Below are 25,033 nucleotides of genomic sequence, written 5' to 3'. Positions count from 1 at the left end.
GCTGTAGACCTCCACTACATACAGCTCAATAGAAATTAAGGCAATGTTCGCTGAGACCTCATTCACAGTAAAAGACTCTGTCTGCTCAATCAGAAATTACCTTTACATTTCAAATTGTGGTACAGCGCTGAACTATTTGGATTGAATCGAGTCCTTAATCCTTTGACTTTGCTGTTGCACCATGGCATTTGGTGAATAAAACACAGCGCAAACAGCATTACAAAATATGAAATTTATTTGATAAAATTTTTGCACATGCACATCCACACAATATTTTGTAACCACCAATATAGGCTGATATTTTTTGTCATAAAGCTAGCACACAATTGCAGACTTTTAAAACATTATGGTTTTGAAGACACCATGGGGAAAGCTTTACACTGTTTGATTATAAATTTTAATGTACAAAAAAGGCAGTCTGAAAATCAAGTATAAACATTTAAAAACAATTTACAAATGGACAAAGTACAAAAAGAGCAACAGTCAAAACAATATATATATAGAAGCAATGACCGACAATTGTACAGAAAGTTGTACAGAATGCTTTTCGTACATTCTTTTTTGGCAGTCTCAGTTCAAATCTCATGAAGTAGTAGTCCAAAAGTAGTGTAGTCCAGAAAAAGCTGTGATATAAAGTGAATGGAAGGATGAAATGATTAACAAAATAGTGTAAGGAGTTAACAGATGGAAGGTTTCATTTCACATACAAACTGGACCAGAGAACGCTGGACATCTGCATACTCCTCCTAATGGATAGTTTTGATAAATAAAATACATTGGCTTTCAATTAATCATACATTCACTACTCTGTGCTAGTTGGGTGCTGACACAAATACAGTACTTCTACCCTTTGCAAATATATGAAATGGAGAGTTGACTTCTGTGAACCTGTAGTCAAATTAGTTGAACTTATGGGGGTCATTATGGAGGTAGACTTGTCTTGTTTAAATCACAATTTCTATGTAACAACAACTTGATATATAGGACTTTTATCTGATGGTTATTCAATCAAACCTAGTCTCTGTCATAAGTCAAACATTTTCCTGCTTCCAAGAATTGCAAGTTTGGAGTGTACTCTACAAAACTTAGTTTGAAACAAAAATAATACCAACTGCTGATTGCAACTTATCTTGGAAACAGTTAATTAAACTGGGCTTCAATTGCATTTCTTTCACATCCATTGTCTTGTACACAAACGTGTCAAAATGGGATTGTGAATGCAGTAAATACATTGCATGTATAACATGAAGAACAAAATAAAGTGCCTTATTTTTTTCATTACTCTTTTTGTGCAAAAATAGTGTGAAACATTCAAACGTAAATACACATTTACATTTCCCCCTTTTTTGTATTGAATTTCGTTTGAATGTCATTTTAATGCGCAGGTCCTCCAAAAAACATTCCTACAAGTAATAAACTGCACATCACTAGTCTTGATCAACATAATTTACAAATACATTTCAAAAGTAATGCAATGACTTGAATGCATACAGGACATAACATTCCACTCACTGGACAAGATACAAACCATTGTGCATTTTATAAGGCAAATACATGGGAGGTTGGTTTCAACTAGGCATTTCATGACAATTCAACAACAAAAATATACTGAATCTTGAAACCCTGTCCTATCTAATGTCCTTGTCCAGAGTTATTTCAGTGTGCCTGAAGAACTGACACTTGCTGTTAAGAATTGATACTTGCTTATCAAATTCTCTCCAGACCAATCTGACAAGTCTTTCTGGAGATTTTTCATATTTTACCACTGCACATATCATGACTTCAGGTGCTAAGGTGGTGACTAGTCAAATGTGTACCTGGGCTTGAATTGAACTGAATACGAATGTGACAATTAGGTTTGTATTGAATATTCTGTTTTAAGTTAATATTTGTTTTTACTATTCATTTAGCAAATATTGCTCATACACAATATCATAAAAATGCACTGACAAAGCATGCAAATTGAGCCTTGTTCTGATAGAAAAGGCCATTAGTTAGCATGTGCTTTCAAAGGTTGGATGGGAATTATTATTCTGGATGTGGTTTAGGTAAAACATGCAAACCTATACAGTTCAAATGACCTCAGCTGCCTGATCCTAAAACGGCTCTTTTCCTTGCATCAATATGGGTACTACAATGTGAAGGTTTGGTTAAGGTGAGCCACCAGCAGTATTATCAAGTATGATGTTGACTGGCCATTCTGAGCCCGATCCTTTGATCTCAGCCCTAAAGAGACTCTGGTATAAACCCTTCTTACTCTGAGGAACATTGTGGTCTACAGCGTCATCAAACACACCTACGTACCTATTGGCCTTCAAAATTGAGAATATTTCAAATCATCCATCGTGTTGCAGTCTTCTGCTTCAGATAGCAAAACATAAATGACCAGAGGTTGGCTTATGACACTAAATGTCAAACTATGAGGTCCCTGAACCATATTCAAAATACATACTGCAATTTAAATAAGAAAATATGGTTTCTAGAATACAACATTTGTACATTTTGACCACTTTTTTTCTTCTCACAGGACTGAATTTACAGTAATGGAAGTGTTGGAGATGAATTATGTGGTTGATAATATACTTCAAGTATTTGAAGGGGTTATTTTACAGCGCCAAGTCTTTTCAATAGTTTCTTCCCTTTGGAGAGCAGTCCCTTTTTCTTTTTGGAGGACAAGTCGTAGGGGCCCCTGATGGGACTGCCAGGCCCCACTGTAGCAGGGCCAGAGCCAGGGATGTGTTGGCGCACTGTGGGGGAGGCGCCTCTTCTGGGCGGACCCGATTTTTCCAATGGAACCTAATGGGAGACCCGTAAGGGACAGTTCAGCGGGGTTAAAAAGCCAACCCTCTTGCACCCCAGTCACTACTCCCTTCCACTTAGTCCTTTCTGTCTCAGCAGGGCCACCATACTTTTGGCTTCATCAGTCTATCTCCCTCATAGCGTAGCCCAGTTCAACTTGTAAATGTTAGGATATTGTATCTTGAGTGTACTGAGGTGCTGTATACCCCCCTCCCCCACTGCCATTTAGGTAGTCTTTCATCAAGCTGGTTTAAATTATAAGACTTCAATGTCAAAGAATGTCCACATACTCTTTACCAATCACACATTTCTATGCTGAGATTCTCCAGCTATCAATGGCATAAGCCATGTCTTTCACACACACAAAACAAGAGATACAATATTGTATTAACATTATGGGACAACATATGACAGCAGATTTTCTTTTTAAATATAAAGGGCATTCATATACAACTGGGTTACAGTAAACATCTAATATCTAAATATTCCTTCATTGTAATCATGAGCTAAAAGGCTTCTTTTCAATTGCACTTAGGAAAGATGTATCCTTAAGATCCTATTAACATGAGACTAGTCTCTAGCAATAGTCTCTACTGTAGATATTGTATAGTCTCTGGCACTAGTCTCTACAGTAGATTTAGTATAGTCTCTGGCACTAGTCTCTACAGTAGATTTAGTATAGTCTCTGGCACTAGTCTCTACAGTAGATATAGTATAGTCTCTAGCACTAGTCTACAGTAGATATAGTATAGTCTCTGGCACTAGTCTCTACGGTAGATATAGTATAGTCTCTGGCACTAGTCTCTACGGTAGATATAGTATAGTCTCTAGCACTAGTCTCTACAGTAGATATACTATAGTCTCTACAGTAGATGTAGATATAGTATAGTCTAGCACTAGTCTCTACAGTAGATATAGTATAGTCTCTAGCACTAGTCTCTACAGTAGATATAGTATATAGCTACATATAGACACATCCAGATCAATAAGAGGGTCATATTATTCTGCACATTGAATGTTCATAATTTATCATACGTCGAGAGGGGATAAGCGTTTCAATTTACCAGTTTTTGAAGCAATTAATCACTTTTCATCAAGGTAACTTCATCAAGGTTGTTGGAACCAATTTAACCTGCTTTAAAAAAAGTTGTATTTACAAATCTGATCACAAGCAACTTAAATATTTATACAAACTAAATAAAAAAGTGATTTTCCATTTCTCATGTTAATTCAAATAACTTTTTGAAATCGAATTGATGACACTTTCTATGAGGAAAAAATGTTAGTAGCTATTTTTGCCATTTTGCATCATTCCTTATGTGAGAGAAAAAGTGCACCCCACTAACAACTTAAAGGCATGTGGAGCAGACCACTATCTTGGGTATCTATGGGTAAAGTAATGCCAATGAAATGTTTATCTGATTGATTGGAAACCTCAACAAGAGGGAGTTGCCTGTCTGGCAGACAGTTCATTGTTTCTAGCGGAGTTTGATTCGATTAAGCGTGGCAGGGTGCACTACTTCAAAGAGAGGGGAGGTTCTATCAGAATATTAGCTATAGAGTCTGAATGTTACCACTAGTACTACGGGGAGGCAACCTAGGCGTGCAACAATGGCCTTTTAGCTTACCATGAGTTACAGCAGGAGACTTATCTTGAGAGAAGGACATTGGAATGTACAACACCCAGAGAAACAACTGAAGATACCATGCTTCTTGTCTAATGCATTGGCTAGAGTGGTCGTCCTTAAGTTAACACAACCTGAATGCTTTTACAATAAACTCACGTCAAATAAAAGCATGTACACTGGGATCATCCTGGTGTGTACCACAGTATTCTATAAATATTTACATCCACTGAAAAGGGAATTAACTGAAATTTAAACAGGCGAAATAATGGTCATATAAACGGAGTGTGTGTTGCATACCGGAAACTAAGGGGAACCCATGTCATCTGCATTAGACGAGGGCTGCGTTACCTTGGTATCCTCAGTTGCTCACTTACGTGATGGAAACAGCCTTTAAGGTGTGAAATGAACACTCTTCTTCTGTTTGCCAAGCGGGTGAGGAAAATAAATCAAATAAAAAATGCAGTGATGGCGTTTCAATAGTCTGCACTATGAGAATGACAAATTATAAAACCAACCAAGAAACTTGAGATGAAATCTGCTCATATTAAAACATTAACTTGCAATTATTTGTTAAATACAGAATTATTGTAACATTATTTTACAACTAGTTATAATTATAATGACATTTGAAATTATACTCTCAACGAGCAAAATAAGCTTCTTGGTGCTATTATACAAGTAAGCAATATACAAAAACGTTTTCAGGAGCAAATACAAAAGTTCTACTGTACTAGACTTATTGTTCACTATAAAAAGGTTCAAAGGGAAATCATGCATCTTAAAGAGAGAACATGCAGTGCTACAGTCTAGATATTTCATCCTCCAGTACATAAACTATTTCCTCTATTAGAAACACAGGTAATATTCATAAAGCATTTATTACAATGCTAAATATGCATGTGCAAAAAAAACATTGCATGTTGTTGACTGCTATTTTTCAAGACATTACATGACAATTCTGCTTTTCTTTTATTATTTCAGTCTATTCTCTTTGAGAACGCTTTATGAATATGTCCACATATTTTACAATGCATGTCCCCCCCCCCCCACCCCCACGGCAGTCAATATTGAAAATAAAAGTTCCTATGTCAAGTATTAATAGTTTTCTTTATATTTCTGAGTCATCAACAACGTTTACAGCATAATGCTCCAAAGTCTGAATTCCCATCATATGTTCAGGAATGAAACACTCACAAGCACAGACGGGAAACTAAAGGAGTAAGGAGGTAAAGGGAACGGAAAGGAGCGAATGGATGACACAGGGCTAGTACTGCGAGAGAGCATGTACCCTTTTGGTCTTTATCCGCGATGCAGCGTCCTGCGGGTATCGAGAATCTCCAGACTGAGTGTCAGTGAGAAAAACCTCAACATCATCAGGCACTTCTTCTAGAAAGTTGAGGGAACAAGACCTTTGTGTCCATTGAGCTCGCCCTGAGGGATCACAAACACACAGGGTGACTGGCATAGAATGTACATTGGACTCCGCAATATAGGAAACTAGACGAAAGGGATATAAATTATCATTTTAAATTGTTTATCTTACGGCTACTATTACTATCACTGTCATTTCCACTGTGTTTATTTGCACTAAGCTGGTTGAAGAAATATTTATATCAAGTGTAAGTCACATCTCACATACTTACATAATGAAACCCATCTTCATCAATTTCACCAAATACTGTTATGACGTCACCAGCACAGAATGTCAGTTCAGCCTGTCAAAACAGGTTTGAGTTCAGTTTGACCTGCTTTCTCTACATCAAAGCAGCTTGCATCTGTTGAAGATTCTCTATAACCCAACCACGTGGGATACTGTTCGGGTTTAATTTGTGTGAAATGCTGTACTTCCTATTCCAATCACTGTGATGCATTGTGAATCTAGAAGTGTCGGTACAATCTTGGCAGACTGCTGCAGCTATCAAATGCATCAAGTGTTGGATATTTGAAGACAGGATTGCAACCAGTGATGTATATAAACCCTGGATGACTGACAGGGGGCGCTGTAATGAAGCCACCGTCCAGCCATCTTGGTACTCATCCTCCAATGTAAAAAAGATTTTGGAGGCAATAGAAATGCATTTATTGACACGTTTATTATATGACAGACACCTTAATACATACTTTAAAATTATATTATGTGAACTAAACATACATATAAAACATGAAAAAATATATAAACATTTTCCTTTTTTTGTACTAATGTTATTGTCCCTACTACAACAAAGAAATACTTAAATACATGTCATTTTGTCCTTGAAACATTTCATTGAGATACTGTAGAATTCCATTAATTCCTATGGAGGACTTCTCCTTCTGGGTAGTGCCAATATGGCTGACCGGTGGCTTCAAAGCCTCTCAATGGCCAACACATAGCATCAGCAATCCAGGGTTTGTATACATCATTGATTGCAGCACAGACAATAGGCATACCACACTACTATCTACTATCCACTTTTCCAGGCCTCTCCAAAACACACAAACCAAACGTAGGAGATGGCTCAACACATAGACCAAACTGAGGAAGGATGCCAGTGCAGGCAATGGGTGAGGGGCTGTGTTCATGAGAGGGGTAATACTCTAGCCCCCTCTACCATGTGTCCACCTCTGAACACTCCAACAACAGTCAGGGAGAAAAACACACAGAGAGCGGACGCTCCTCTCACTCACCTCATTCAGCCTGTCTCTCCCATACTGTGTCTGGGGCCGTGCCAATAGAAAGGTGAGAGTGAGTGAAACCAGGGGGGAAGGGCCATAAGAACAACAGGAAAAGGTTAAGCTACTAATGGGGACCAGGTAATGGTAAAGATGGGGAGTAAGACTGGCTGGTGTATTGCTGCAATGTTGGCAAGGCAATCAGGTACATCGTTAGTAGTAACAGGGTAGAACTACCTCTACACCTGACTCTAGCAGTACCTCCACATCCACGTTGGGGGAGCTCTCCCTGGGGTCGTAGTCATACAGTGCCACCATTCTACGTGTGGACGAGGGGTGCTGACGCCCACTCCGCCTGTTCCTCTCTGGACAGAGACACACAGACAGTCATCAATCAATAAGAATGACAAGTAACACACTAAACGAGATAATCACCGTACTAATCTCAGTTGTAAAATCACACACTAAAATGACAGTATGCAATGCCTTATGATCTCTCATGAATGACCGTCTATACCAGGCAAAGGCTGAATGAACATGGTACATGAAGGTGAAAGCCATAATGAACACCCCCATGGATTTACTGAAGATGAGCATGTTAGTGACAATTCTGACAGAAAAAAAAAATCCCAACTAAACGCATAAGAAAAGTAAAGAAATGGTGGAAGAAGCAAAGCGTGAAGATGAAAAAAATAGTGCAGAAAGAGTGCATCTAAAGAGAACACAGACCTCGCTTGGATTTTCGGGACCTGCGGTTTATTGAGCGACCATCTTTGAAGCGGTTGCAGATCACTTCACGGGAAAGTAGAGAGAAAAGAAAAAGAATGAGGGAAACGATTGTAGAGACAGAGAAATGAGAGTATCATCAGCATTAGACATCAGTGTGTATTGAAAGCAAGCGAGACAGGAAAAGAGGAAGGGAAGAGAAAATCAGGCCCGAATTAGAGTAAGAAAGAGTAGTGGAGAAAAGACAGAGATCAAGTGGGAGTCCAGGTGCCGCCCTACCTAATTTCTCTACAGGAGTGTTGAGTGGGAGGAAGCCCTGTTTGAGTAGCTGGTCCATCATCCCATCATCCTCAGTCTGGATCTCTGACACCATGTTACAGGGGATCAGACCCGGGCGGTCACGGATCTCTGCCCTGTAGAACCCATCCGTGTCCTTATCTCCAAACACCTGACCAGCACAGAGAACAATGTTAGCAGGAGGGAGAAAGAGAGACAGCCACCACCACTACAGTTGTTTAATAGCAGCTTCACATACACAACTACATCTAACCCACGAATGTAAGTCAACACGAGGCCCTTTTGTTGTTAGGATGAGGAAAGCAGATTGGACTACAGCACTGTGTGGATCAGGCTCCCACCTTGATGATCTGGCCCTCTTTGAAGGGCAGCTCCTCGTCAGCAGCATCAGGGTTGGGGGACATGGACAGGGGGTCGTAGTCAAACAGGGCCACAAATATACGCGCCAGGTCCTCTGGCTCCGACTCCTCGTAGTACACTGGCGACCGCCGCCCTCGGCCATGTCCGCGGCCTTGCCCACCGTACTCATCTGAAACACAGAAGGCACTGCTGCAACTGCCAGCCTTGCTACTGCCAGCCTTGCTACTGCCAGCCCCCAGCACAGGATAGGCTGGGGTGCAGAGTGGAGTAGAGGGCAGCGGAACGAGAAGATGTCACTTTGTCAGAGCTGACAGACAGGGGAGAGGGCCATGAAACACGTGTGTGAAAAAGAGCCCAAGATTTCAAGGGGGATTTAAAGAGGTTTTTAAGATAGAATGGTCAGTCTGTACTATTGTGTCCATCATCCTAGCCACCGTGCTTCTACACCTGCATTGCTTGGGGATTTAGTCTGGGTTTCTGTACAGCACTTTGATACATCAGCTGATGTAAGAAGGGCTATATAAATACATTTGATTTGATCCTCTCAAAGGGGCACGCCTGTCGATAAGACCCTACTGTAATTACATACTGTAGCAACATTTATGATTCCCAATTTATTAGAACATGTAAGCAGGACACTGTTTTTAGAGTTTTAAAAAAAAGTCTAAGCTATCTATAATTGACAGATAGGACAGATTGGATGTTTTTTCACACATCTCTGAATGCTGGTAGGACAGACACCAAAAGGACAAACAGAGTACCTTTATAACACTCATAGATACAGTTAGACAGAGGTCAAGTAGGACAGACAGCAGCACATGTCAAGCCAGACGATGGGATGCAGGTGGAACTACACGACCATGCACATAACAAAGAATGAATGGAAACAGACTCAGACTGTTCATTGCTGTTTTACTTCACTGTCTCACGGAGCGTAAACAGGCATTCATGCGTTCCACTCTTCAAAATGAGGAAGTATGCTTCAATATCAATACAAGAGGGGTAAAACCATGCTCACATTAGAAATACAGCATTAAGCTAAAAGGGCAAATGAATATTCCTGCAAGAAATTAGAACATCAAATGCCGTAGCAGAAACCGGACTCATCGGGGGCATCAGGGACAGTGAGGGAAAAGGAAAGGAATCCACCTTATATTCATTCACTAGTCGATTTCCTGGAACTCCATGTCCAAACAAACCACGTTTCAATATCACAATTCAGGGAAAATGTCTGTTCAATTATGTTTTAATGAGACAATACTAATGTTCGGTTTAGATGACAGCAGTTTCATCAAGGTGCAATGGAGTGATACCAACAAGACTTGAGTGCACTTACTCATCCAATGGTTTTCCTTGTCACTGGACTGTAAACAATCAGTCATGCAAAATCAACAGTCAACAGGGGGACTATATGCCCTGGGAGGAGAAGAGGAAGGGTGAAAAGAAGGGATGGGTGAGAGGGAAGGAAGGAAGGAAGGAAGGAAGGAAGGAAGGAAAGAAGGAAGGAAGGAAGGAAGGAAGGAAGGAAGGAAGGAAGGAAGGAAGGAAGGAAGGAAGGAAGGAAGGAAGGAAGGAAGGAAGGAAGAGGGGTCTCCAAGGGAGGCCTGGGATTAAGGCTGCAGAGAGCTATACAGGGAGGGGAGGGGACACTCATTCTTCAGCTACAGAAAAAGTGGCCATCTTGTCTTTCCCGGCAGCCGAGTGTATAATTCACACTTAAGCTTGAGACTACTATTCCTTTCTAATATCAAGTAAGATTCTTAACACGGTCTTCTATGTACTTTTCATGGTTTATTCATGTTGTTCTAGAGAGAAGCTGGGCCACATACCATCGTCATGCCATATCCTCCGCCGAGCTACACTGCCATGATAGTAAACATCCTCCTTGCCAGGTGAGAGGTTTCCCTCACTTCCCTCACTGTTACTCTCCATCATGGTGATCTCTACAGAAGACACCAATCAGATCACAGCGTTACTGTCAGGGACCCCCCCCCCACACTGCTCTACTTCACAGACCGGCCAATGCCTGGCTGGACATGCTGCTGGAGGGGAAGGGGCTGGGGGGATCAGGGGTCATGGGGAACAGGGGGTGGGATAAGGCAACAGGTTGTAATCTGGAGTTCTTCAATGTAAAACAGCAATGCTTTGCACTGTGTGAGACAGAGGGAAGGGTAAGAGCAGGTGAGCCCTTTATGCACACAGTATATAAAGTCGATAGTAAACAGTAGCAGCCCCTCCCCCTTAACTGCTTTGGCACATTTAAAAAGCCAAGTTAGAGACACCGTAAAGAGGTATGAGGTTGGTCAGAACTACAGGTGTAGGAGCACACCACAACTACAGAGAACTACATGGTTGTTTAAGGTCATGTGTCTATGGGAGAGATGTTCAGCTCAGGGGAGGACGGGGCATCCCATCATGTATTGACCACACTAACCAATGGAAGGAACCATCATGGGTCGTCTCTGTGGGGGGTTGCCGCCATGGACAGGCCTCCTCCCTGAATGGTCCAGCCGGTCGCCATGGGAGCATCCATGGGAAGGGGAGTTCCCTATAATCTTTAGAGGGCGAGAAAAACACAGCGTAAGTTAAAACAAGCTGCCTTTTACACTGCCTCTCTCACATAACAAACCAGCCATTCAAAAGGATCACAAAACCATAAGAGCAAATTATATCACTTCCATTTGTCCGTAAGGAGGCAAAATAAGGGTAATAAATAAACACATAAAATAAAGAGACCAAACAAACCAAAAAAACCATCAACAGAACCAAAGTAAATCAACTCCAGACACCACAACAGGATCAGATGTTTAGCTAAAGACCATTTGTTTTTTGTTCTGCTCATGTCAGCTCCTTGATGAGAAGAGTGAGTGAGCGAGTAGAGGAAAGAGAATAGAATGGAGAAAGGCATAGTTAGCTGAGCACAACCATGATGGCTTCAGCCTGGGGCCCAAACCAGAGAGAGAGAAACTGAGGCCCAAAGGCTTCTCATCCGGTTAGTCATACAGGATATATGGGACAGAGATGGGGGGAGGGGGATCGAGCAATAAGATGACCACTGCTGTGTGTAGTATAGGAGGAGGAGAGGAGATTCTGTTGAAAAGATTATGGAAGAGCATGAAGAGGGGAGAGCATATTGTCTGCAGAACACTAACATAATGCAGATGGACTGAAGGCTAAATCAGCTATAAGACTATGAGAGACTATCCTCCATGTGGTCCTACTAGAAAAGGCTTTATCTGTCAAGGACTACAGCCTTTACGCGCAATGAGAAGCAGGACATGCTGGAATAGAGGTCCCCCTGTGGAAGGCAGTGCAATCAGGGTAAAGTCAGAGGTGGGATAGGATGGGCAAGACGTCTGTCATAGCTGCATTTCAAACCCATTGGCTGGTAGAGAGAGGGGGAAGGCGGAGCAGAATAGGGATAGCGCATCCCCATGCAAACTATAATGGTTGAGCTGCCATTTTGTTTAAAAAAGGAATCTTTCTCCTCAGACACATCAGAAACAAAAACTTTCTGAAATGGCCTTTAGATAATCAAAAAAGCTTCACTTAAAAACTCACTGGACGTTCTAAGAACGAGCAAACTACACACATGAAAAACTACAAATAAGAATCACCATGAACATGTACTAATAACTTGCCAGAATATTGGACAAAACAAAAATAAATCAATGTAAAGGTGGGAGACCCATAGAGAGAAAAAACACCAAGAAAAAAGGTATGGTTTTACTGCTTGCTGATGGAATGTACAGCAGGTAAGAGTCTGAGTCACACACACCGGCGGCTGGTCCGAGACCCTGTTGAGCCTGTTCACATAGCTGGCCCTAAGGTCCCTTTGATAAGGCCTGTCCAGCTGGTGGAGCCTGCCCTCGCTCAGGGCTCCGTCCCTGGGGTAGCGTCTGGGGCTGTGCCCTGGTTCCCTCTCCCACTCCCGGCCTGGCCCGTAGTGCACCTCCCTGTACCTCAGGTCAGACATGTGGCCCGTCTTAGGGCTGTCACAGTGGTCCTCATCCATGCTGCACTGCCGTGTCAGCTGCCTCTTCCTGCCTGCAGCCAGGGCCCGTCGCTCTACCGGCCCCTCACAGTGGATGTAGTGGACAGGACCCCGCATGGGGCTGCCGTGGGAGTAACCCCGGTACCCCAAAGAACCCTCCTCCTCACTGCCACAGTCCAGGCCGCTGTCAGGGCTCTTGGTGGTCTGGCGGCTGGGCCGGTTCAGGCTGCGCTCCTCGAAATTACAGCCATAGCGGGGAGAGGAATGCTGGCGCTGCAGCAGGCGATGGTGGTTCTTGCTGGGGGAGAGGTGGTTGTGCTGGTGGGGGTCCTGCTGGTAGATACGGGGGCTCCTGCGGTGCATGCAGGGTGTACCAGCCCTGCCTTCGTCGTCAAAGCGCAGGCGCTGATGATGATGACCCATCCCATCCACTCCGTCCGACTCGTCCTCGGCAACCTCAGGGATGCTGTGGAGGCGTTTACTACGCAGGGACTTCTGTCTCACCACCTCCCTCTGTAGGTCCCAGCAGTCCCTCTCCTCCCCTAGGTCCTGACGCCTGTAATACGCCTGGAAGACCAGGATGGGACAGCCACGGTGCAGAGAGCAGGGTGGATTGGTTTGGCATTTCAATTAAGAGTTTTGTTTACAATTTAGTTTTTGAAGGTGTTAGAACAGGCAGGAAACAACACAGTGTGTGAATAAAAAAATAAATGGGAAAAAAGACAAAATAAGAACAGAATTAGTTATTTGTGGCAGAATGGCCAGATGTAAGGCATGCAGTGTCATTCCGTGAGCTGGGGGAAATAGCATGCTCTGAACGGGAATACGTGGGACGAAAGCCAAGGGAGTAATAGACAGTAACACTGAGGATGGGTCTGGGACAGATTAGAAAAGGGTGCAACAAATCTGCCAAGGGAGAAAAACTCACAGATAAATGACACAGGTGACAAACTCACCAAACATATGAGTGAATTAACTATGCCAAGAAAAGACTTCAAACACATTGCACCAAGCACAGCCTGGGCAAGTGAATGAGACCTACAGTATACACATTAACCAAGAGGAATGTGGCAGCAAACTAAGCAAAGCACTTGCATAAGCAAAATAAGACATTTAAAAAGTGTCTCAGTCTGTTCTAACATTTTCAGACATGACCCGAGGGCTGTTCTTATGACAGATTTAGAGTTTCCATCAATAATTACTATAGACTGAATCTCAGCTGTGTTGCTTCTGGTATTTGACCCTGATTGCACTACTGCATAGGACACTCCCTTTCCAGAGCATAGTAAAAATACACAAATACATACAGAACATGAATGAGACATACTGATTGGTGACATGATGAGGTACTATGGAAAACATAGGCAAATGCAGCAGATCAATACACCTAAAAAGACAGTTCTGTTGAGTACCGCACAGTGTGAGGGATCACATCTTGCTTTACTCTTATCACCTTGATAAGTTCAACGTTTCACACGTCTTCCCACAGCATTGCATGACTGTAAACATGTTTCTTTGGAAATGACCTGGGGACCTTTCATATCAACACTCCCAGTGATTACAGAAGACAATTTAACTTGTTGTTTATCATCAACACAGTAAATATAACCTATGTTTCACTGCTAATAATAATGTCACTCAGGAGAACTTGTTACATAATGATTATTGACCACACATCCACATACTCAATGGAGACATCCTCAAAGGTAACCATCATCAACGTCCAGAAAAGAACTCAAACACAAAAAGGTACAGCATGAGACGGACACAACCCAAAGTGAATTATTCCATTTAAGTAGTAAACTCACTTAAATGAGATTCCCATATGCATTCGATATGCCATGACCCTTCTAGATGATGATACAGTACATTTTAAAATATCAATGTTTGGTCATTGACATATTCCTTTACAACACATTTTTAACAGATTATTCATGAACAGTAAGTCTACTAATTATCCAATTTTTACAAAATATGGACAGTCTTAATTAAACTGTATATTAAAATGCATATTGAGACAAAACAACATTCCATGTGTCTATCGATACCAAGCTCATTTTAAACATAATTGTTCACCTCTCCTTTTACAGTCCATGCTGGGTGTGTATAGTACAGCCATTCAGATGGGTTAGTTAAGACTTGGATGATGAAGCTGATATGCAGTGTGTTGTTCAGCTCAGAACAGGATGGAGCGCTCAACAGGCAAAGCCACAGTGGGCCTGCATGTAGAGCCAGACAGTGAGAGAAGGCAGCCGGGGCCACAGTAGATAGGAGGGCCCTCCCTCCCCAACCCCCCTACCCGCCTCCCAACCCGCCTCCCCTGGACCCCCACTAGATGAGGTATATGTGTGCTGTACCTTGAGAGTGTTGTGAGAGTTGATGCTGCGCCGACGGCCCTCCTCCAGCTGCATCTCAGAGTACAGGTCATCCTCGTCCTCCTCCATGATATCAGACAGGTCGGAGCCGCGGCTGCTCTCTGTCTGGTACTCCTCACTGTGGCTGTAGTGGTGCTGGGAGACAGGGGAGAGGACCGGCTTTAACATGGAACCACAGGAACAATAAGCCTGTGTCTGACTGGCTGAACTAGGAGACGGGAGAGGACCGGCTTTAACATGGAACCACAGGAACAACAAGCCTGTGTCTGACTGGCTGAACTAGGAGACAGGGGAGAGGACCGGCTTTAACATGGAACCACAGGAACAACAAGCCTGTGTCTGACTGGCTGAACTAGGAGACGGGAGAGGACCGGCTTTAACATGGAACCACAGGAACAACAAGCCTGTGTCTGACTGGCTGAACTAGGAGACAGGGGAGAGGACCGGCTTTAACATGGAACCACAGGAACAACAAGCCTGTGTCTGACTGGCTGAACTAGGAGACAGGGGAGAGGACCGGCTTTAACATGGAACCACAGGAACAACAAGCCTGTGTCTGACTGGCTGAACTAGGAGACAGGGGAGAGGACCGGCTTTAACATGGAACCACAGGAACAACAAGCCTGTGTCTGACTGGCTGAACTAGGAGACAGGGAGAGGACCGGCTTTAACATGGAACCACAGGAACAACAAGCCTGTGTCTGACTGGCTGAACTAGGAGACAGGGGAGAGGACCGGCTTTAACATGGAACCACAGGAACAACAAGCCTGTGTCTGACTGGCTGAACTAGGAGACAGGGGAGAGGACCGGCTTTAACATGGAACCACAGGAACAACAAGCCTGTGTCTGACTGGCTGAACTAGGAGACAGGGGAGAGGACCGGCTTTAACATGGAACCACAGGAACAACAAGCCTGTGTCTGACTGGCTGAACTAGGAGACAGGGAGAGGACCGGCTTTAACATGGAACCACAGGAACAACAAGCCTGTGTCTGACTGGCTGAACTAGGAGACAGGGGAGAGGACCGGCTTTAACATGGAACCACAGGAACAACAAGCCTGTGTCTGACTGGCTGAACTAGGAGACAGGGGAGAGGACCGGCTTTAACATGGAACCACAGGAACAACAAGCCTGTGTCTGACTGGCTGAACTAGGAGACAGGGGAGAGGACCGGCTTTAACATGGAACCACAGGAACAACAAGCCTGTGTCTGACTGGCTGAACTAGGAGACGGGGGAGAGGACCGGCTTTAACATGGAACCACAGGAACAACAAGCATGTGTCTGACTGGCTGAACTAGGAGACGGGGGAGAGGACCGGCTTTAACATGGAACCACAGGAACAACAAGCATGTGTCTGACTGGCTGAACTAGGAGACGGGGGAGAGGACCGGCTTTAACATGGAACCACAGGAACAACAAGGTCGGAGCCGCGGCTGCTCTCTGTCTGGTACTCCTCACTGTGGCTGTAGTGGTGCTGGGAGACAGGGGAGAGGACCGGCTTTAACATGGAACCACAGGAACAACAAGCCTGTGTCTGACTGGCTGAACTAGGAGACGGGGGAGAGGACCGGCTTTAACATGGAACCACAGGAACAACAAGCCTGTGTCTGACTGGCTGTACTAGGAGACGGGGGAGAGGACCGGCTTTAACATGGAACCACAGGAACAACAAGCCTGTGTCTGACTGGCTGAACTAGGAGACGGGGAGAGGACCGGCTTTAACATGGAACCACAGGAACAACAAGCCTGTGTCTGACTGGCTGAACTAGGAGACGGGGGAGAGGACCGGCTTTAACATGGAACCACAGGAACAACAAGCCTGTGTCTGACTGGCTGAACTAGGAGACGGGGGAGAGGACCGGCTTTAACATGGAACCACAGGAACAACAAGCCTGTGTCTTACTGGCTGAACTAGGAGACGGGGGAGAGGACCGGCTTTAACATGGAACCACAGGAACAACAAGCCTGTGTCTGACTGGCTGAACTAGGAGACGGGGGGGAAGTTTCAAACAGGTCAACATTCACAAGGACGCAGGGCCAGATGTATTACCAGGACGTGTACTCAGAGCATGCACTGACCAACTGACCAAGTCTCTTCACTGACATTTTCAACCTGTCCCTGGCCGAGTCTGTAAAACCAACATGTTTCAAGCAGACCATCATAGTCCCTGTCCTCAAGAACACCAAGGTGACCTGCCTAAATGACACCGAACCGTAGCACTCACGTCTGTAGCCATGATGTGCTTTGAAAGACTTGTCATGGTTCACATCAACACCATCATCCCAGAAACCCTAGACCCACTCCAATTCGCACCACCCCAACAGATCCACAGATGATGCCATCTCTATTGCACTCCACACTGCCCTTTCCCACCTGGACAAAAGGAACACCTATGCAAGAATGCTGTTCATTGACCACAGCTTAGCGTTCAACATAATTCCCTCAAAGCTGATCCCCCCCCCCCTTTCTGCAACTGGATCCTGTACTTCCTGACAGGCCGCCCCCAGGTGGTAAGAGTAGGCAACAACACATCTGCCACGCTGATCCTCAACACAGGGGCCCCTCAGGGGTGTGTACTTAGTCCCCTGCTGTAGTCCCTGTCCACCCACAACTGCGTGGCCATGCACGATTCCAACCCCATCATTAAGTTTGCCGACGACACAATGGTGGTAGGCCTGATCAGCGACAACAATGAGACAGTCTATAGGGAGGAGGTCAGAGACCTGGCACTGTGGTGCCAGGACAACAACCTCTCCCTCAACGTGATCAAGACAAAGGAAATGATTGTAGACTTCAGGAAAAGAAGGGCCGAGCACACCCCCATTCTCATCTACGTGGCTGTAGTGGAACAGGTTGAGAGCTTAAAGTTCCTTGGTGTCCACACACCAACAAACTATCATGGTCCAAACACACCAAGACAGTCGTGAAGAGGATATGACAACACCTATTACCCCTCAGGAGACTGAAAAGATTTGGCATGGGTCTTCAGATACTCCAAAGGTTCTACAGCTGCACCATTGAGAGCATTGTGATGCATCACTGTCTGGGCAACTGCTCGGCCTCTGACCGCAATGTGCTACAGAGGGTTGTGCGTACGGCCCAGTACATCACTGTGGCCAACCTTCCTGCCATCCACAACACCTATACCAGTTGGTGTCAGAGAAAGGCATTTCATATTGCCAAAGACTCCAACCACCCTAGTCATAGATTGTTCTCTCTGCTACCACATGGCAAGTGGTACCGGAGCACCAAGTCTAGGTCCAAAAGGCTTCTTATCAGCTTCTACCTCCAAGCCATAAGACTGCTGAAAAGCTAAGCAAATTGCTACCCGGACAATTTGCATTGACCCCCCCCTTTTTTTACACTGCTGTTACTCGCTGTTTACTATCTATGCATAGTCACTTTACAACTACCTACATGCACATATTACCTCAATTACCTCGACTAACCTGTTACCCTGCACATTCACTCGGTACCGGTACCCCCTGTATATTGCCTCGTTATTGTAATTTTTAAATGTTTTACTTTAGTTTATTTAGTAAATATTTTCTTAAAACTGCATTGTTGGTTAAGGGCTTGTAAGTAAGCATTTCACGGTAAGGTCTACACCTGTTGTATTCGGCACATGTGACAAATAAAATGTGATTTGATTCGATTTAACATGGAGTTACAGGTTACAATCATATCTTTTTCTTCATTTTCCCAGAGCGATGATTGGAACAGAAACAAACTGTATTATTCTGTATTTAAGCTGACAGAGTTGTTGTTTTACCCGTACATGTCTCCCCAGTTCAGAGCCTCTGAGGAATTCGTCCACAGAAGCCCCTCTCCTCCTGGTGTGGGGAGAGACATAACCATCCTCCTCCTCATCAGAGTTCACGCTCCGCTCACTGAAGATGTTCCTCTTCTCCATCTGACACAGGAAAACACAGACAAGCAAACCTTATACATGTATATAGCTGCAGATGCATCACACTATCACAATGATACATGATATTAGTTCTCTATAGTATTGACTCAATAGTACCCTGAGAGTCTATGAGGCACTTGGTACACAAACCAAACTCTGTTTGTGCTGTACTGTGTGTTGTCATGTCATAGGCAAATCTGAAGTGGCTGCTTACCCGGTTGTTCTCAGCGAACACTCTCTGTGCAGCTTCCCTGGCCATGGCCTTGGCGATGGTGTTGGGGATGGGGGCTCCCTGAGGCTGGGGCAGGATCCTCTGAGGAGAGGGTGAACGACGCCCCTGGAAGTGGGGCGGCTCCAAAGTGTGTCCACGCATGGTAGGAGGGAGGGGCGAAGGGGAGCGCTCCCAGGGCGGACCAGGCCGCAGGCCCGCCTCATACTCTTTGGTTTCTGACTCTCTGGCACTTACTAAATTGGGCTTAGACATGGGGTAGGGCTGGTGTTGGGGCTGGGGATGGGGGTGAGGGGGTGGGTGGCGCAGAGGCTGACCATGAGGCAGGGTGTGGGGCTGGGATCGAGGCAAAGGGTGGACCTGAGGTTGGGGGTGGGATGGGGGGTAGGTCTGGGGGTATGGCGGGTGTGTTTGTGTGTGTGGCTGATGGTGCTGGGGTTGAGGCATAGGATGGGGGTGTGCAGGGGAGCGGTGGTGGGGTGAGTGATGGGGAGGCCTCAGGATATTGTGCGGTATGGTGGCCACGGGGGAGTCCTGAGACTCTCCTTGTGCTGATAACGTCCTGACAATGACCTCCCTGGCCTCCAGACACTGGATCCTATTCAGCTCCACTGTCACATAGTCAGCTGTTGGGTACATCACCTCCGCTATCTGGACACACACAGGGACAGGGACAAGACACTTCAATTCACATGTCTTAAGTAACAAACCCAATATATTATTTCTGAATTTCACGCAAAATGGGGCCTGGTAAACCTGTGTTTTCAAACCACTGCATTACATAAGGCCTACAGAAACCATGGACTGAACGTCACCGTTACATCACCACTCTCCAGCAGACGGCGGTAGAGTGTTACACACAAATCACAGCATTGAGGGTTAGCTGTTACACCACACACTCACTTTCACAGCATTAAACATCAGGTTCTGCATAATACATCATTCTAATGCACCTTTTGTCCCTTTGTGCACACGGCATAGCCAATCACGTTGGCTCCGTTGGAGGTTCCAGTGGGGGTGAGGATGGGGGGTTTCCATCGCACCTGCAGAACCCCGGGGTTCTGGCCCAACTGGACCTGCACCTCCTGGGGAGGAAAGGGAGGACCTACGGAGGACAGCAGACACAAAGGAGTGTAAGGATATCAACACAATACACTACAACATTTAGAAAACAATACACTATCAGCTGAACAGTTTGTATGTTCCTTCAAAGGAAAATAATGTCTTGACCTGATTCCATACAATACCAGAGAGGCACTCAGATAGTTCATGTTGCATTAGATGTTTTTATGCAATCAAAAATGTGTGTAATGAGGTAATAAGAAAACAGTATGATTTGTACTGTATGTATGTCAGTGGAGGCTCCTCAGAGGAGGAAGGGGGGGACCATCCTCCTCAGTGAATTTCATCAAAATAAAAATAGTGAAACATTCAAAAGTTACCCTTTTTAGATAAAACTATACTAAATACAGAGCATTCGGAAAGTATTCAGACCCCTTGACTTTTTCCACATTTTGTTACGTTACAGCCTTATTCTAAAATGTATTACATTATTTTTCCCCCTCACCAATCAACACACAAAACCCCATAATGACAAAGAGAAAACAGGTTTGCAAAAACCTCAGACCCTTTGCTATGAGACTCAAAATTGAGCTCAGGTGCATCCTATTTCCATTGATCATCCTTGAGATGTTTCTACAACTTGATTTAAGTCCACCTGTGGTAAATTCAATTGATTGGACATGATTTGGAAAGGCACACACCTGTCTATATAATGGTCCCACAGTGCATGTCAGAGCAAAAACCAAGCCATGAGGTCGAAAGAACTGTCCGTAGAGCTCCGAAACAGGATTGTGTCGAGGCACAGATCTGGTGAAGGGTATCAAAAAATATCTGCAGCATTGAAGGTCCCCAAGAACACAGTGGGCTCCATCATCACTTGGAGTTTGACAAAAGGCACCTAAAGGACTCTCAGACTTCTGGTCTGATTAAACCAAGATTGAACTCTTTGGCCTGAATGCCAAGTATGGAGGAAACCAGGCACCATCCCTACAGTGAAGCATGGTGGTGGCAGCATCATGCTGTGGGGATGTTTTTCAGCAGCAGGGACTGGGAGACTAGTCAGGATCGAGGGAAAGATTAACGGAGGAAAGTACATAGAGATCCTTGATGAAAACCTGCTCCAGAGCGCTCAGGAACGCTCCCCATGGTATAGCCGGAGGACAGCTAGTTTCCGTCCTCCTCTGGGTACATTGACTTCAATACAAAACCTACGAGGCTTGTGGTACCCTTCTATAGACTTACACAGTAATTATGACCACATTCGGAGGACGTCCTCCAACCTATCAAAGCTCTTGTAGCATGAACTGACATGTTGTCCACTCAAAGGATCAGATAATTAATCTAGTACTGAAAGCATAACCTAGCACCGCAGAGCATAAAATGTGGTGAGTAGCTGACTGAGAGAGAAAGACCATAGTTGAATAGTTTTGAACAAATTCATTTCTTCAAAAATGAAGGAGAAGCAAGAGAGAGAAGGAGAGAGACAGCTATATTTTGTTGTATTTTCTTTTCACTTACTTAGCGAGCGAATGCAGCTAGCTAGTTTAGCCTAGTCAAACACCTGGCTCAAACAGAGAGGGATGCTGTGTTAGTTAGCTGACTATCCAACACAAACCCTTCTAAGTCGAGGTACGCTTTTAGTTTAATTGATTTTTTGCCACCGGGGCCCGCCGGTGTAACTGCTAAACTGCTTGCTAACTGTACCCTGTACAACATGATTGTAGCGGGTTTACTAATATGTCAGTTCTAGTAGCTATGTTGACTATGACTTTAGCTAATATGGTGACAACAATGTAGGCTGTGTATAGCAGTTAGCAGGTATGATATGAAGGTTTTTGCTTGGAAAGGTGTTTTCTCCAGGCCACAGACAGCTGATGTGTTGTACACTGAAGTCCACAAGTGAAGGAAAAAGGTGAGAGGAGGAGAGTACGTAGATGCAAGGAATTATACAACGATCAAAGGGATCATGCTGTTTGTATGTGGATGCAATGAAAGTTAACCGTGTTTGTGTGGGATCAGGTGTGTATACATTCTGACGATTCTGTTGAAAAATGTTTCTTTAATGGAAGTAAACGGAACGAAACGGGGATAAACATACCTGAATTTGTCCAATAGAAAATCTAATTTGCAACTGTTGGACTAACGATTACACTCTTGATCAGCTAGATGCAGGCAAGCGTGTGCAAGGCGGTATTCAATGTGTCAATGTCTGTTACCTTGATTACTCAAATTTCTCTCGACCTGTGCAACTACGCTGTAAACTTTAATTCATAGGCTAGGTTGTAGCAACCTCATGATGGACAAGTACTACACATAATCGAGGGATGTGTGTGTGTGTGTCACAGGAGGTTGGTGGCACCTTAATTGGGGAGGATGGGCTTGTACAGTATGTATGTATGTATGCATGTATGTATGTACATGGTTTCTCCCTTGTTCGATTGGGTTCTCCCTAAAACACTTCTGCGAGCAGGCCTTTCTAATCGACCTGGCCAGAGTATCCTGGAAGGATATTAACCTCATCCCGTCAGTAGAGGATGCCTGGTCGTTCTTTAAAAGTAATTTCCTCACCATCTTAAATAAGCATGACCATTTCAAAAAATGTAGAACTAAGAACAGATATAGCCCTTGGTTCACTCCAGACCTGACTGGCCTTGACCAGTGTAACCGATGTGAAATGGCTAGCTAGTTAGCGGGGTGCGCGCTAATAGCGTTTCAATTGGTGATGTCACTCGCTCTGAGACCTTGAAGTAGTTGTTCGCTCCGGGACCTTGAAGTAGGCTTTTGTGGCGTGATGGGTAACGATGCTTCGCGGGTGTCAGTTGTTGATGTGTGCAGAGGGTCCCTGGTTCGAGCCCCAGCAGGGGCGAGGAGAGGGACGGAAGCTATGCTGTTACATTGATGCTGTTGACCCAGATCACTGGTTGCTGCGGAAAAGGAGGTGGTCAAAAGGGGGTGAGTGTAACGGATGTGAAATGGCTAGCTAGTTAGCAGGGTTCGCGTTAATAGCGTTTCGATTGGTGCTGTCACTCACTCTGAGACCTTGAAGTAGTTGTTCCCCTTGCTCTGCAAGGGCCATGGCTTTTGTGGTGAAATGGGTAATGATGCTTTGAGGGTGACTGTTGTCTGTGTGCAGAGGGTCCCTGGTTCGAGGAGAAAAACATCCTGTGGCGGACTGCACTAGCATCAAATAGTCCCCACGATATGCAACTTTTTAGGGAAGTCAGGAACCAATACACGCAGTCAGTTAGGAAAGCAAAGGCTAGCTTTTTCAAACAGAAATTTGCATCCTGTAACTCCAAAAGGTTTTGGGACATAGTAAAGTCCATGGAGAATAAGAGCACCTCCTCCCAGCTGCCCACTGCACTGAGGTGGGGAAACACTGTCACCACCGATAAATCCACGAAAATCGGGAATTTAAATAAGCATTTCTCTATGGCTGGCCTTGCTTTCCTCCTGACTACCCCAACCCCAGCCAACTGCTCTGCATCCCCTGCAGCTACTTGCCCTGCAGCTACTTGCCCAAGCCTCCCCAGCTTCTCCTTCTCCCAAAGCCAGATAGAAGATGTTCTGAAAGAGCTGCAAAACCTGGACCCGTACAAATCAGCTGGGCTAGACAATCTGGACCCTCTCTTTCTAAAATGATCTGCCGCCATTGTTGCAACCCCTATTACCAGTCTGTTCAACCTCTCTTTCGTTTCGTCTGAGATTATTAAAGATTGGAAAGCTGCCACGGTCATCCCCCTCTTCACAGGGGGTGACACTCTAGACCCAAACTGTTATAGACCTATATCCATCCTGCCCTGCCTTTCTAAATTCTTCGAAAGCCAAGTTAACAAATAGATCACTGACCATTTCGAATCCCACCGTACCTTCTCAAATCAAATCAAATCAAATCAAATTTTATTTGTCACATACACATGGTTAGCAGATGTTAATGCGAGTGTAGCGAAATGCTTGTGCTTCTAGTTCCGACAATGCAGTAATAACCAACAAGTAATCTAACTAACAATTCCTAAACTACTGTCTTATACACAGTGTAAGGGGATAAAGAATATGTACATAAGGATATATGAATGAGTGATGGTACAGGGCAGCATAGGCAAGATACAGTAGATGGTATCGAGTACAGTATATACATATGAGATGAGTATGTAAACAAAGTGGCATAGTTAAAGTGGCTAGTGATACATGTATTACATAAGGATGCAGTCGATGATATAGAGTACAGTATATACGTATGCATATGAGATGAATAATGTAGGGTAAGTAACATTATATAAGGTAGCATTGTTTAAAGTGGCTAGTGATATATTTACATCATTTCCCATCAATTCCCATTATTAAAGTGGCTGGAGATGAGTCAGTGTCAGTGTGTTGGCAGCAGCCACTCAATGTTAGTGGTGGCTGTTTAACAGTCTGATGGCCTTGAGATAGAAGCTGTTTTTCAGTCTCTCGGTCCCAGCTTTGATGCACCTGTACTGACCTCGCCTTCTGGATGATAGCGGGGTGAACAGGCAGTGGCTCGGGTGGTTGATGTCCTTGATGATCTTTATGGCCTTCCTGTAACATCGGGTGGTGTAGGTGTCCTGGAGGGCAGGTAGTTTGCCCCCGGTGATGCATTGTGTAGACCTCACTACCCTCTGGAGAGCCTTACGGTTGAGGGCGGAGCAGTTGCCGTACCAGGCGGTGATACAGCCCGCCAGGATGCTCTCGATTGTGCATCTGTAGAAGTTTGTGAGTGCTTTTGGTGACAAGCCAAATTTCTTCAGCCTCCTGAGGTTGAAGAGGTGCTACTGCGCCTTCTTCACGATGCTGTCTGTGTGAGTGGACCAATTCAGTTTGTCTGTGAGGTGTATGCCGAGGAACTTAAAACTTGCTACCCTCTCCACTACTGTTCCATCGATGTGGATAGGGGGGTGTTCCCTCTGCTGTTTCCTGACGTCCACAATCATCTCCTTAGTTTTGTTGACGTTGAGTGTGAGGTTATTTTCCTGACA

At 44.6% G+C, this 25,033-nt stretch overlaps 1 protein-coding gene across 1 annotated transcript in view; it reads right to left on the bottom strand.

Moving 5' to 3' along the window:
• Window positions 1–223: 223 nt before the first annotated feature.
• LOC115111529 (RIMS-binding protein 2-like) overlaps window positions 224–25,033 on the bottom strand; it is a 51,645-nt gene continuing 26,835 nt past the window's right edge. The window contains 16 exon segments of the mRNA XM_065011529.1: window positions 224–2,796; window positions 5,716–5,825; window positions 5,828–5,858; window positions 6,071–6,142; window positions 7,095–7,124; window positions 7,341–7,444; window positions 7,809–7,871; window positions 8,085–8,253; window positions 8,444–8,631; window positions 10,292–10,405; window positions 10,897–11,017; window positions 12,241–13,023; window positions 14,814–14,966; window positions 18,608–18,748; window positions 18,960–19,625; window positions 19,928–20,079. Coding sequence (XP_064867601.1) covers window positions 2,602–2,796; window positions 5,716–5,825; window positions 5,828–5,858; window positions 6,071–6,142; window positions 7,095–7,124; window positions 7,341–7,444; window positions 7,809–7,871; window positions 8,085–8,253; window positions 8,444–8,631; window positions 10,292–10,405; window positions 10,897–11,017; window positions 12,241–13,023; window positions 14,814–14,966; window positions 18,608–18,748; window positions 18,960–19,625; window positions 19,928–20,079 — 3,092 coding nt within the window. The 3' untranslated portion in view covers window positions 224–2,601.

The sequence above is a fragment of the Oncorhynchus nerka genome, linkage group LG27, assembly GCF_034236695.1.
Source record: "Oncorhynchus nerka isolate Pitt River linkage group LG27, Oner_Uvic_2.0, whole genome shotgun sequence".
Lineage (NCBI taxonomy): Eukaryota > Metazoa > Chordata > Actinopteri > Salmoniformes > Salmonidae > Oncorhynchus > Oncorhynchus nerka.
Note: the sequence above shows the minus strand (reverse complement) of the source record. Positions and strands in the feature narration are given on the sequence as shown.